The sequence below is a fragment of the Erpetoichthys calabaricus genome, chromosome 1, assembly GCF_900747795.2.
Source record: "Erpetoichthys calabaricus chromosome 1, fErpCal1.3, whole genome shotgun sequence".
In the NCBI taxonomy this organism is placed as follows: domain Eukaryota; kingdom Metazoa; phylum Chordata; class Cladistia; order Polypteriformes; family Polypteridae; genus Erpetoichthys; species Erpetoichthys calabaricus.
Genome location: NC_041394.2, coordinates 327494439 through 327507419, shown reverse-complemented (window position 1 = coordinate 327507419; position 12981 = coordinate 327494439). Strand labels below are relative to the sequence as shown.

General features: G+C 39.6%; 1 protein-coding gene across 1 annotated transcript in view; it reads left to right on the top strand.

Annotated features, from left to right (window-relative positions):
• LOC114663513 (zinc finger protein 665-like) overlaps positions 1 to 12032 on the top strand; it is a 51126-nt gene extending 39094 nt beyond the window's left edge. Inside the window, exon 6 of the mRNA XM_028817329.2 lies at positions 9612 to 12032. Within this exon, the coding sequence (XP_028673162.2) occupies positions 9612 to 11329 (1718 nt within the window). The 3' untranslated portion in view covers positions 11330 to 12032. The remainder of the gene's footprint in view (positions 1 to 9611) is intronic.
• The last annotated feature ends 949 nt before the right edge of the window (positions 12033 to 12981 follow it).

The window sequence follows — 12981 nt, the reverse complement described above, 5'->3', positions numbered from 1 at the left end:
TCCGGACACTTTCAGGTATACATAAGACTCTGCCCATATATGCCATATACTCTCATGCTGCATTCACATGCTATCGGCATACTTTAAATGCGAGTTTTTGAGTTGGAAATTCTGTGTGAATACCCTACCAACTCGGAGCCAGAAGTTGGAAAATTTGGACAAAACAAAACTACCTGAATTCTCTAACATAATGCTGACATTTCACCTTGGTCAATTGTATATCTCTCTATTATAAAAGAAAATCTTGAGCTGAGACGAGACTATTGCCAAGAGATTTTTTCAAGTCCCGCCCTCCTCTCAACCATTTCCGGTCAACGTCCCATGCCCATGGTCCTCTCGCCTCTCATTCGTGTGAATGCTTTTGTCAGACACAGTTTCTGTGCTCTCGGCTCTTATACATTTTTACGTTTTCCTCACTTTAAGTTCCCAATTAAAGAAGACATATGTCCAAATCTTATTGAAGAAATTCATCCTGAAGGGTTATCAACAGAAGAAACGAGTACACAGGCAATCCTAGCGCAGAGAAACAATGAAGTCAAACGAATTAACGTGAAAATTGTCGATCGTTTACACGGCAAATTGGTTAAATGCGTATCAATGGACTATGCTGAAGCAGATGGTGGTGATCAAGAGGAAGATGAAAACATCAATTTACAATATCCCGTAGAATATATACAACCATTAACACCATCTGGTCTTCCACCAGCCGAATTACTGTTGAAAGAAGGATGTATTGTGATGTTATTGCGTTATTTATTATTAAATACATCCATCCATCCATCCATTTTCCAACCTGCTGAATCCAAACACAGGGTCACAGGGGTCAGCTGCAGCCAATCCCAGCCAACACAGGGCGCAAGGCAGGAACCAATCCTGGGCAGGGCGCCAGCCCACCACAGGGCACACACACATACACCAAGCACACACGAGGGACAATTTAGGATCGCCAATGCACCTAACCTGCATGTCTTTGGACTGTGGAAGGAAACCCACGCAGGCACGGGGAGAACATGCAAACTCCACACAGGGAGGACCTGGGAAGCAAACCCGGGTCTCCTAACTGCGAGGCAGCAGCACTACCACTGCGCCACCATGCCGCCCTTATTAAATACATTTTAGTTATTATACTAGAGAAAATTACTTTGGCTTTAAAAACTCAACAAACACAAATGTTTGTTTTCAGCAAACGTACATACTTTTTTTGTAGCCCAGCTAACTGTGCTTTTATGCGATTATGCACTTCCATTGATTCATTACATTTCCGATAATTTGATATGTCTGCCTTGTACTTTGGAGTGTTCAGCTGAGCCACACGTGTCTGGCCAATATGGATCTTTTGAAACGCTAAGTAAAATTTATTTTGAATGAACATATGGAGCAGCTCACTTAGTCGCCGTTCGTCTGTACCCACAGGCACAGATAAGCCAGTTAGAAAATAGCTGGATTAGATTATTCTTTATTTGTCTCTAAGGGGAAATTTTATTTATATACTCTTAAAATAAAATTATATAATTAATATAAATATAATTATTATTTATTTTAAGAGTACTGTCAAAATGATTTGTGGACCTGAGCAGATCGACATTACTGAGGCCTTTCCTTATTTTCAGTTACTGTGTGATGGACACAGGTGGTGGTTGTTGTTTGTGTTGTTTAATTTTGTCTTAATATTGTTTGGTTGCTAATTAAGGGACCTGAGTCTTAAGACATGCATCAATTAAAATTAAGGCAAAGAATTAATAAGCAGCAAAAGCTGGTCACTAATTAAGAAAAGGGTTAGAATGAAAACCTGCAGCCCTCCAAGACTGGAGTTGGAGACCCCTGGTTTAGACTGAGAGAAACACAAAACATATTGACAACACTCTTAAAAAAAGAAAATCAGAAGTTTTGGAAATGTCTGCCGTGGCAGAATGAGCACAATGGAATTAAATAAATAATGGGTTTAATTAGCAACGAGAATTGGCTTCAAATTAGGAAACTGAACGAAGTGAAGTTGGTTGGAGTTTGAGGCCCCAACTTAGTTGCTCATCTGTTGGCTCAGTTCACATTAAATTTATGTTTAGGTGCTGTTTAAGGAAAAAAGAATAGATTCAGAGGTCAGAGTCGCAAGAAAAGTCAATTAAAGTAAAGGGAAAGAGATAATTAGCACAATAACTGGTCACTAATTAAGAAAAGAGAATGAAAACCTGCAGCCACAGTAGCTCTCCAGGACTGGAGTTGGAGACCCCTTCTCTAGACGGAGAGAGACGTTCAAACCCCAAAGTGATTTTTAAGACTCAAGTAAATCTGAGATGGAATGAGCCCTTCATTTGTCAAAAACCTAATAATAGTCCGCTGCGCAACACTACTTTGTACCTCTTACTCTGACATGTTGATTAAAAACTGACCGGAATGGGGGGAACGAGCAGCTAGCATTACTAATGGTAAGTTTGTCCAAGGAGTCATGTCGGCCTTGCACTCTTTATAAGAACAGAGCTTAAAAATTCCTTTTAAGTGAATGTCCCTCATATTTATTCTCTTTTTTGCTCTTGTACACACAGGGCTGAGCAATTTATATTGAATTTTTTTTATGATTGAATATTTAGGAAAAATCAACAGACAACAGCTAATATCCCAATCTTCAGCACTTTTATTTGACTTTGCACAACTTTTTCCTGAATGTTAAATAAAATGTACAAAATGCTGCCTGTACTACCCTAACCCTAACCCTATATATCTCATGTACTGCTCACAACTGTGTCTAAGTGTGTACACATCTGCTCTGCCAATGTTGCCTGGTGGTGATGAGTGTGAGGGAATAAAATGATGTGACGGTCAAAAGAGAGAGAGTTTAAAACGGTTAGGGTTTAGCAAATGGTTTGATTTTACTCAGGGTGACTGTGCATGCAGAACGGTATCTCAAGATAAAACCCATTCTGAATGGCCTCTTCATAAGCAAGGAGTGTCCGGCGCCTGAAATGTGCCCTCTGCCTCCCTAGTAAAATGGGTCCCTGCTAAGTAAAGCTCCATAAAGTGTTCATTCATCTCAAAACGTTTTCTTCTTAGAGGGTATAGCATTATTCCAACATTACAACCTAACCATAGCCAAACCAATGACATGATTGTGAAATGGCTGTACTCTGCTTTGCTTCAACAAAAGGCCTTGACTTGAATGCCAACACTCAATAAGTTACTGTGACCTTTCTCCATTACTTACTGCTGCTTTTGGTATTCTTTATCATAAAATTCTCCTGAGTTGTCATAAAGGTATTTTAAATGAATAAGAAACTGGTCCACATTGTTCTAAAATAAACATATTTAAGTTCATTCCTATCACAGTAACAAGTGATGTTTTTTATTATTCCTCCAACTGCCACAGGTAATTGGCACCATTATACGGTGCCTATAAGCTTCATAGGCTTACAACTGGTATTTACTGTAACTGGTAAATACAGGAAAAAGTAGGGTGAAATGACACCTTTTATTGGCTAACTAAATAGATTGCAAATGCAAGCTTTCGAGGCAGCTAAGGCCCCTTCATCAGGCAAGGTGTAAAGGTCATTTCACCCTACTTTTTCCTGTATCAGTCTATGGCTAACACGGTACAACACCCTACTGCTATTGTAAATATAGAAATAGGTCATAATAAAATACTGCGACTCAGTCAGGGCTGAAACCTTAATGTAGGGTTGTTGGGGTTAAGTACCTGTATTTTCTTTTTTTTTTTATTCTGTACATTTGTATGTGGAGGATTGAATTTCTGTTTTTTTATTTCAAATTAATTTGCAAGAATTTTATTCATGTCTTGTTTTCGTTATGTTATTTCATTATGACCATTTTGGTTGCGTTAGTAAAGTCACAGTATATCATTTACAAATACAGTGACTTTCACTTCACGCACCGTTCCTCGGTGGATAAACGTTCCAAAGTTCTTGTAAGAGCCATTTCCTACTTACATAAGATACATAAAATGTTTTACTAAATATTAGTGGATAATCTATGGGAGGTTCCTATAACCCCCATAAATTGAATTGGTATATGCTAGCTATTTCTAGCTTCTCTGACTAAACATTATTCTCAGTTTGTGATCAGCCTTGCCATGTGTGAGACGTAGAGGGCATATGACTTTAAACTGTTCCTTGCGTACCTTGTGTTGCGGGTTTTATGTGCCAAGTAACATGTAAGACAAAACACTTAATTGAAAGTGCTGCGCCGTACGTTTAAAGCGTACAGAAGTAGTTAATCTTTAAGTATAGAAACAGGTAAAGTTTTACATCCACTCCTTGAATTGTGACTGGACATAGAGGGTACAAAATTGCAGAATGAGTACACATAAAGACAAAGCACTTTAAAACTGATAATAAGTGGAGGCCAAAGATATATCTGTCCATTAATAATGGTTGTTCTCTGGCCAGTTGACAGTAGAGGAAAGGAAAATGCAAATTGCAGTCGGCAGCATCAATGGGAACAACAAACCTCCGGGGTATCAGAGTTCAGTTACTGTGTCACAGACGCAATGATGGTTGTGGTGACCCACCTCTTCTGGGAAGTCCGTAGTAGAGTCAAAGCTGGGCGGTGCAGTCTGATGACAGAATCTTTCTGTCCTTTGATTCTGATTCCAAGGCTGCCAATCCTGCAGGTATTTTTCCATGGTCAGGAAGACAGTGTGTCGGTAGAGCTGTGGCACCACTGCCCCATCAAGATACCAACAAGAGAAACAGAATAGAGAGTTATTAATGGTTTTATAATTATTATATTACTTGTATGTTTATGCCAATAATTAACAAACCGATGCGGCATGCACATTTAGTCAGCAGCTCTATTCAGGGTATACTTGGATAAATGAGTGAGTATCAGAGTTCAGTTACTGTATTGCTGACACATTAATGGTCCTGGTTATCCATCTCTTCTTGGAAGTCTGTAGTAGAGTCAACGCTGGGTGGTGCAGCCTGATGACAGAATCTTTCTGTCCTTTGATTCCAAGGCTGCCAATCCTGCAGATGTTTTTCCATGGTCAGGAATACAGCATGTCGGTAGAGCTGTGGCACCACTGCCACATCAAGATACCAAGAAGAGAATCGGAATAGAGCAGAGTTACTAATGGTTTTATAATTATTGTATTTGTATGTTTATGGCAATGATTAACAAACCGATGCGGCATGCACAGTTAGTCAGCAGCTCTATTCAGGGTGTACTTGGATAAAGAAGTGAGTCTTCAGCCTGGATTTGAAAGCTGAGACTGAAGGGGGATGTCTTATATAAGCAGGCAGATCATTCCACAGCTTCAGGGATCTGTCACTAAAGGTTTGACCTCCCACTGTTATTTTATTAATTCTTAGAATCTTTAGTAGGCCAGCATCTTGATCTTATTTTATACTCTGGTTTGTAAGTAATGGTAAGTTCAGATAAGCAAGCAGGACCTTGGCGATGTAAGGCTTTATAAGTTAAAAGGAGGATTTTGGAATCGGGCCTGAGCTTAACTAAAGCCAGTGTAAGGACTTGAGAACTGGAGTTGTGTGTTCATTCTTTTTGGTTTGTGTAATTTTTGCAGCCACATTTTGAATAAATTGAAAGCTGCATAAAGAATTATTTGAACAGCCAGTGAATAGTGCATTGCAGTAGTCAGTCCTGCTAGAAATAAAGGAGTGAATTATATTTTATCTTTTATATTTAGAAAATATTATTGTCCCTACTTTAAGACAAAGAAAAACATGTTTTGGATAGTTTTGTAATGTGCGTTTTAAAAGAAATACAGATATTAAAGATAACTCCTAAACTGCATGCTGTTCCAGTAAAATTAAGGTTGAATTAATGGTTAGTGACTGAATATTGTGGTGGTCATACTCATTACTACCAGCAAGACATTTTTGTTTTCCTTTATTCAGAGACGAGTAGTTCTCATTTATACACTCCTTTAACTCATTGACCCCATTAAGGACAACATGGAGAAATGTCATTTGGTCCAAAAAAAAGTACAGCAGGCTATTGTTTGCATATGAGTGGAAACTAATGTTCAGTTTTCTAATGATAGACCCCAATGGAAGCATGTAAATTGAGAACACTAAAGGTCCTAGTACTGAGCCCTGCGAGACACCATATTTAACTTAAGAGTATAATGGAGTGCTGTCAGCACATTCATTTATTTATAAATTATATTATAATTTTCTTTAATTGTTCACTTAAGCCGGCACTTAAGTCTTCAATCTGCCTCAAGAATGATTTAAGATATGAAGAGGTAGGGAAGTGACGGCAGTAGGGATGAGAACGGCACCCATACGCATGTGCCTGCCTGCTGCCGAGAGTTGATTCTACAATAAAATAAAGTAAAAATAAAAACAGTAATAAAAATCATCACCCTGAAAGCAGACAGTAGACGTCATATATGTGTACCAAAGTTCAGGTCAATAGGTCAAAATACTGAACAGACACAGTAGCGTGTTTATATATTAAGATTTTTATATTTTTTTTATTTTGACAGTTCTAATAATTTTAATTGTGAGGATTATTTTGAAGGCACATTCTGAATCTGTCATTATTTATTTTTTTTTTTTTTTCAATTGGAAGCTCACTTCCATTTTTGTTTAATTGCCATCATCGCCATTTTGTTCATTTGTCTTTAGGGTAGCTCCCATGTTGTCAGAGGTATGCCTTTAGACTTTTAGACCTGTTAAATTGTTAGTCAAACTTCACTTCCTTATCCAAGTAACAGATTCCAAATCCCTTTTTGTCAAATGTTTCTTTTTTTCAAAAAAATCTCTTTTTTACAACATTTTCTCTGGTCTCTACTCATGCTGGTATTTTTGACTTTGGCAACAGCACAATAGTTTTTGTGGTTTTTCAACCTTTCCTGGCTTTTGAGTACATGTTTTCTCCTGGTAACTCTTCACATAGCCCTTGCTAGTTTTACTCGCAGAACACTGGAAGTCATTTAACTTTAACGGCTGGATTAACATAGAATGTACACCATGTTAGAATTCCAAACGATGGAGTCGCCAGTTGGGAGCACTTTGTTCTCCACCTCCACAGAAGTGCTGCTTAGTATCTGCTGTAGGTCAGAATTGGTGATCTGGGTGCCATGGGACTCGATGTGGCTGTTTATAATTGGTATTTTTCATCTTTTTCTTTTTTATTCCATTTCCTCATTGAGTTTTGGATAGGTTTTGTGTCATTTGAGTTTTTGTATATATTTTTTTTTTATTAAAATCAAAAAACATTCCATACATGCAACTCAAGTTTAACAAAACTGGTTTGAACTGGTTGCTAATTCTGAGGTGTAATGCATTTAATTGATTTTGAGGATCTTTAAATTTTTATAAGCGTTTTCTTGCAAAGCAATTTTGATTATCCTTTGAGTGCCACCATCTTGTAGATTCTATCATCATGATGTGGATCCTGGTTGCCAGGTGTGTGGCTTCTAGTATCATGAAATAGAGTGGTCAGTTGGTGTGAGGTTAACGGGTCATCTTGACTGACATTTTGTATTTTGAGTTCACAGATAAAACCTTTTTCTTTGACTTTCAAGACCTTTTTATTTTTGGTCCCTGACCTTGGATTGTGAGCTTGTTGTGTTCTCGCTGATGGATCAGTTTGACTCTGGTCTTTCTCTTCAAGTTCGTGACCAAATTGTTGGTGCTAATTTTGGTCTTACACTGACTTCTGTAGGTAGAAAGTAGGCAAATCTGAAATGGCCAGATTGTCTAAACAACCTGTCTTGATCCAGTTTAATTTTATCTAATCACTCTCCGGTTCCTATAGCAGACCCCCAAAGTATGCATTTCTCCCACTTATTCTAACCCTACATTTTTAGCAGGGTAATTGATCTATACAGTCGGCTGGAATTCCTAAGCTGTACACAACATATAAACTCAATAGTTGGAGAATAAACTGAACTTAAATTTAGTGCCAAAATCACCTTTATCATTATGCTCCCAGTAACTTCAGAAACGCTGCTTTTGCTGGGCAGTTAATTTAAACTGAGCATCCAGTAATGTCCTGGATGGTGACACCAACATTTATAGTATGTGGTTGCAACAGATGTCATAGATATAAGCGGCATTGCTGCAATAACTGAAATAAAAACAGGAGAGCTAGTAAAACGCATCCATCATAGCTATAAAAATGTGCAAAATGCAACAAATCAGTGCCAACAAACTTCCAGGATTTTTACTTTAAAAAGCAGAAGATAAAAACACAAATTCACCACATGTTTGATGTCCATTACCTTGTCCCTGAGAAGACTGCGTTTTCCTTGATGAATACAAAAGAAAAGCATCTAACGTGTCATTAGTTTGGGGGGGGGGGCACTTCCAGCTAAATATTAAAATTCCTTTTCTTTTTGTATTTGCATACTGTGTGATGTATGAACACTAATACAGTGGAACCTCGGTTTGTGAGCATAATTCGTTCCGTAAACGTGCTCGCAGTCCAAAGCACTCATATATCAAAGTGAATTTCCCCATAAGAAATAATGGAAACTCGAATGATTCGTTCCACAACCCAAAACTATTCATATAAAAATGATTAATACAAAATATAAAGTAAAAATACATAACAAATTAACCTGCACTTTATCTTTGAAAAGAATCGTGGCTGGTGTGAGTGAGTTTCTAAACTCTTGTGGGATTCCACCCAACAGGATGACACGCGGAAGAGCGTCCCAAAGCAATCGCAGTCTCCCAGCGCTGTAGCAGTTCGCCGTAAAAGCGAATCTGAAAAGATCGCGGACATGCCATAAGCGCCTGCCGTCGATGGGTGATACAAGGAACATTATAAATGTGCAGGGCACAGTATTACTTGGCCACGGCCCTGCGTGACTGCTGTGTCTGTGTATAGGAGAGCGGCAGATCCCGCTACAATAAATAACCGTGCTGTTGCTGTTTCAAGCTGAATAAAGTTGCTGTTGCTAAAGTACTGAGACTCAGCTTCGTGTTTTCGGGTGCAAGACGGAGACTTGCACGTCACAGCACACATACACGCACACAGTCACAATGCTGTAGTAAACAGTATACGCTCGTACGGATGTTGACTATATGAGTGAGGCACACCGACTCAGACGGAAAATAGGAGACGATTGCCCACAATCCCGCATCAAGAGAGAGAGAAGAACCATCAGCTCAGTTGTGATCACATGATGCTCTGCGGACAAAGCGTATACATACTACTCGTATTGCAAGACGTCGATCATTTATCAAGTCAAAATTTATTAAAAATTTTAGCTCGTCTTGCAAAACACTCGTAAACTGAGTTACTCGCAAACCAAGGTTCCACTGTACAATACTTTGTCTATCCTTTGTGTGAGTTGTGACGTCATCCCAATAATAACTGTCCTTATAAAATATAACAATTGCATCATATAATTCTATCTTGCCCGAAGAAGGGGCCTGAGTTGCCTCAAAAGCTTGCATATTGTAATCTTTTTAGTTAGTCAATAAAGGGGGTCACCGTGCTTGACTTCTCACTAAATTATAACAAAAATCCGAACACACATCCCAGGTTAGTATCCAGATTGGAACTCTGTCAGATGGGTTAGGGTGAACACAAACTTTTGAACACTAATTTGTTGCCTTTTGTCTAAAGTTTTATCTTTGTTTTTACATGGCTTTGAATAACTGTGTGTCTGTGTTTTGCTGCAGATTTACAAGACCACAACAGCTTGGCCACTTCATTTTTCCAGACCTCCCCCAAGTATAGAACACCACAAAAAGAGCAAGATGAGAATGTGAAGAAACGGACAGCCAGATCGGAGGGTTTAATAATGACTCGTTTGCAAAATACATCTTTGCCTGCGGAGAATATAACAAAGATAGATGCTGCCAGTGCTCCTCAACAAGTGCAGAATAAAAACCCTGTAGCTCTGAATATCCACCAAGAGAGCGAGGATAGTTCTACTGGTAAAGATCATCCATGTGTTCATCCCTATTGCTGTTCTGAATGTGGAGAGCGATTTTCCAGCAATGGCACCTTTCGTCTACACATGAGGCTGCACAGTGGCAGGAAGCTGTATGACTGCTCTGAATGCAGCAAACAATTCCTATACAAAACAACTCTTAAGAAACACCAAAGAATTCACACTGGAGAGAAGCCGTATTCTTGTCCAGAATGTGGTGCCCGATTCTTGTACAGTAGCACCCTTCAGGTACACATGAGAATCCACAGTGGAGAGCAGCCTCATTGCTGTTCTGAATGTGGTAAAGCATGCTCCAGCAATAGCACTCTTCAGATCCACTTAAGAATTCACACTGGAGAGAAGCCGTACATCTGTCCCGAATGTGGCAAACGATTCTCCCAGCGTGGCAGTCTTCAGACCCACAGAAGAATTCACACTGGAGAGAAACCATACTCCTGTTCCGACTGTGGGAAACGATTCTCTGATCATAGCTGTCTTCACAACCACACCAGAATCCACACCGGGGAGAAGCCACATTTCTGTTTGGAATGTGGCAAGCGATTCTCCCGCAACAGTACTCTTCAGGACCACATGAAAGTTCACACTGGGGAGAAACCTCATTGCTGTTCTGAATGTGGAAAATGTTTCGCATACAGCCAGGCTCTTCAGAAGCACAGGCGGTTTCACACTGGAGAGAAACCTCACTGCTGTCTTGAATGTGGCATGCAGTTTTCCGAAGTAAGCCTTCTTCAGAGACATGCAAGAATTCACACTGGCGAGAAGCCTTATGGCTGTGCTGAATGTGGAAAACGCTTCTCTCGCAGTGGCCATCTTCAGGAGCACTCCAGAATTCACACTGGAGAGAAACCGTATACCTGTTCTGAATGTGGCAGACAGTTCTCCAATCATAGCAATTTTAAGAATCACAAAAGAATTCACACTGGAGAGAAGCCATATTGCTGTCCTGAATGTGGCATGCAATTCTCCTGCAGCTATCGTCTTCTGGAACATAAAAGAATTCACACTGGGGAGAAGCCATATTGCTGTGCTGAATGCAGCAAACAGTTCTCCAGTCATCGTAGCCTTAATAAACATGCCCGCTCTCACTCCACTGTGAAGCCATACAGCTGCTTAGAATGTGGCAAAAAATTTGCGCTCGGCAGCCTCCTCAAGAGTCACTCAAGAATTCACACCGGAGAGAAGCCACACTGCTGTTCCGAATGTGGCAAACAATTTTCAGATAGCAGCACCCTTCGGACGCACATAAGAATTCACACTGGAGAGAAGCCATATAGCTGTCCTGAGTGTGGCAAGCAGTTCTCGCAAATAAGCCACCTTCAGTGCCACAAAAGAAGTCACACTGGAGATAAGCCATATTGCTGTTCAGACTGTGGCAAGAGATTCTCCCGTAGCAGCAATCTTCAGAAGCACTCAAGAATGCACACACATTCACTTCCATCCTGAATGTGGAAATCAATTTGGCGGTCATTTTAATAAAATGCCAATGGCAAGAATGGACTCTGGCACCGAAGTTGTATTGTGGTATGCAACAAAGAAATCTAGCGTTAAGATTACTCTTCAAAGCTACAGATAGAGGAGGAGGAAGAGGTGCAAAACTATAGGAATACTAGCCCAGGCGACTACTCCAATCTTGACAAATACCTTTTAATGATGCACTGAAGTGAATGTTCTGTTCCAGAGAGCAATGGTCCAAAAATATATATATATTTTTTAATTTATTTTTTTCCACTTTTTTTGTGCCTGCCTTTGGGCATACATGAAATCAACTTTCAGTTTTTAAATGTGCTTGGCAAGTTGAATTATAAAAGTGCAACTTGATAGACAGAACTTTTTATTCCTGATGGGGACTATTTTTTTTTTTTTTTTATGAAAAATATTACTATTTAAATCATTCTTTTTCAAAGAGGACATTTTTAAAAATGTAGATATGAAAATGCAATGCAGAAGAGTAATGAAATGTGAGCAGAGTTTTAGCTTGGGTTGGGATGTTTTGTCCTTTTGTTTATTTGGCTAATCCACATTTTATGTTAAGCTCTGCTTGTTGGTTTGTGTCTAAATTCCGGGTTTCGGGCAGGATGATCCTTTCTTCTCCCTTCATTTAATAATTTGGTTTTGCTCTTATTAAAGCATTGTAGTGACAAGCTGAGATACTTCGACTTGTTCGTCATTGTAAGCAGTCCACTATAATCCTCTAAAGCAGCGTTTCCCAGACTCGGTCCTGGGGGACCCCCTGTGGCTGCAGGTTTTTGTTCCGACCAACTTTTATTTTTCATTGGGCTCCTAGCCTTATTGAGTCATTATTTCCCAGTTTCTGTGTTTTGGAGTCTATGCAGTAATTACATTATTAGAATTTTTATTAAAGTGCGCTCAGCTGTTATATGGGGAAAAATTATTATTTTTTTTTTATTAAGCCGTTAACAGTATTTTCATCCTGACTTTCCTTGTGCTTTTCCAGGTGTGGTGCTGCGCTGCATGTGCGTTTTACAGCCTACAAGCGCATGCACTTCCCATGACAGCCCCCTGGATCAGCTCGCGTGTCCGATGATCTCTCAAAAGCTGGCCACGTGCCATTCCTCCATTGTCACTCACTCCTCAAATCGCTGTAGATGTCGCTACTTTTTGGGCAATGGAAAGGTGAACAAGCATGATGGTTCTTCAGAGGATACTCCAAAGGTTACCTGACGCCTTATTGGCAAAAGTTTAGTAGGCTTTACCTTCTTTAAGGGACCAAACCTCACATTGCCTGACACTCTGAAATGCCCTCTGTATGTTTGTTTAAATCTACTGTGTTCTTTGAATGCTGTTGATGGCATTAATGGATTCCATGGACATTCAATGAGTGAAATAAATGAAGAGAACTGCCCAGTGGGAGAACGGTCATTCCTCAGTTTTCTGCAACTCCGGGAACGTGAAAATAAAACCAGCCTTGAGAGATGCCCCTCAGGTCCTGAATGGGGCAATAGCCCACTGCTTTGAGAATAGGGATGGGAATAGATAAGATTTGCACGATTCCGATTCCATTTTCGATTCTGTTTAACAATTCGATTCTTTATCGATTTTTTTTATTTTTAAAAAAGGAGAACACACAGGTCGAT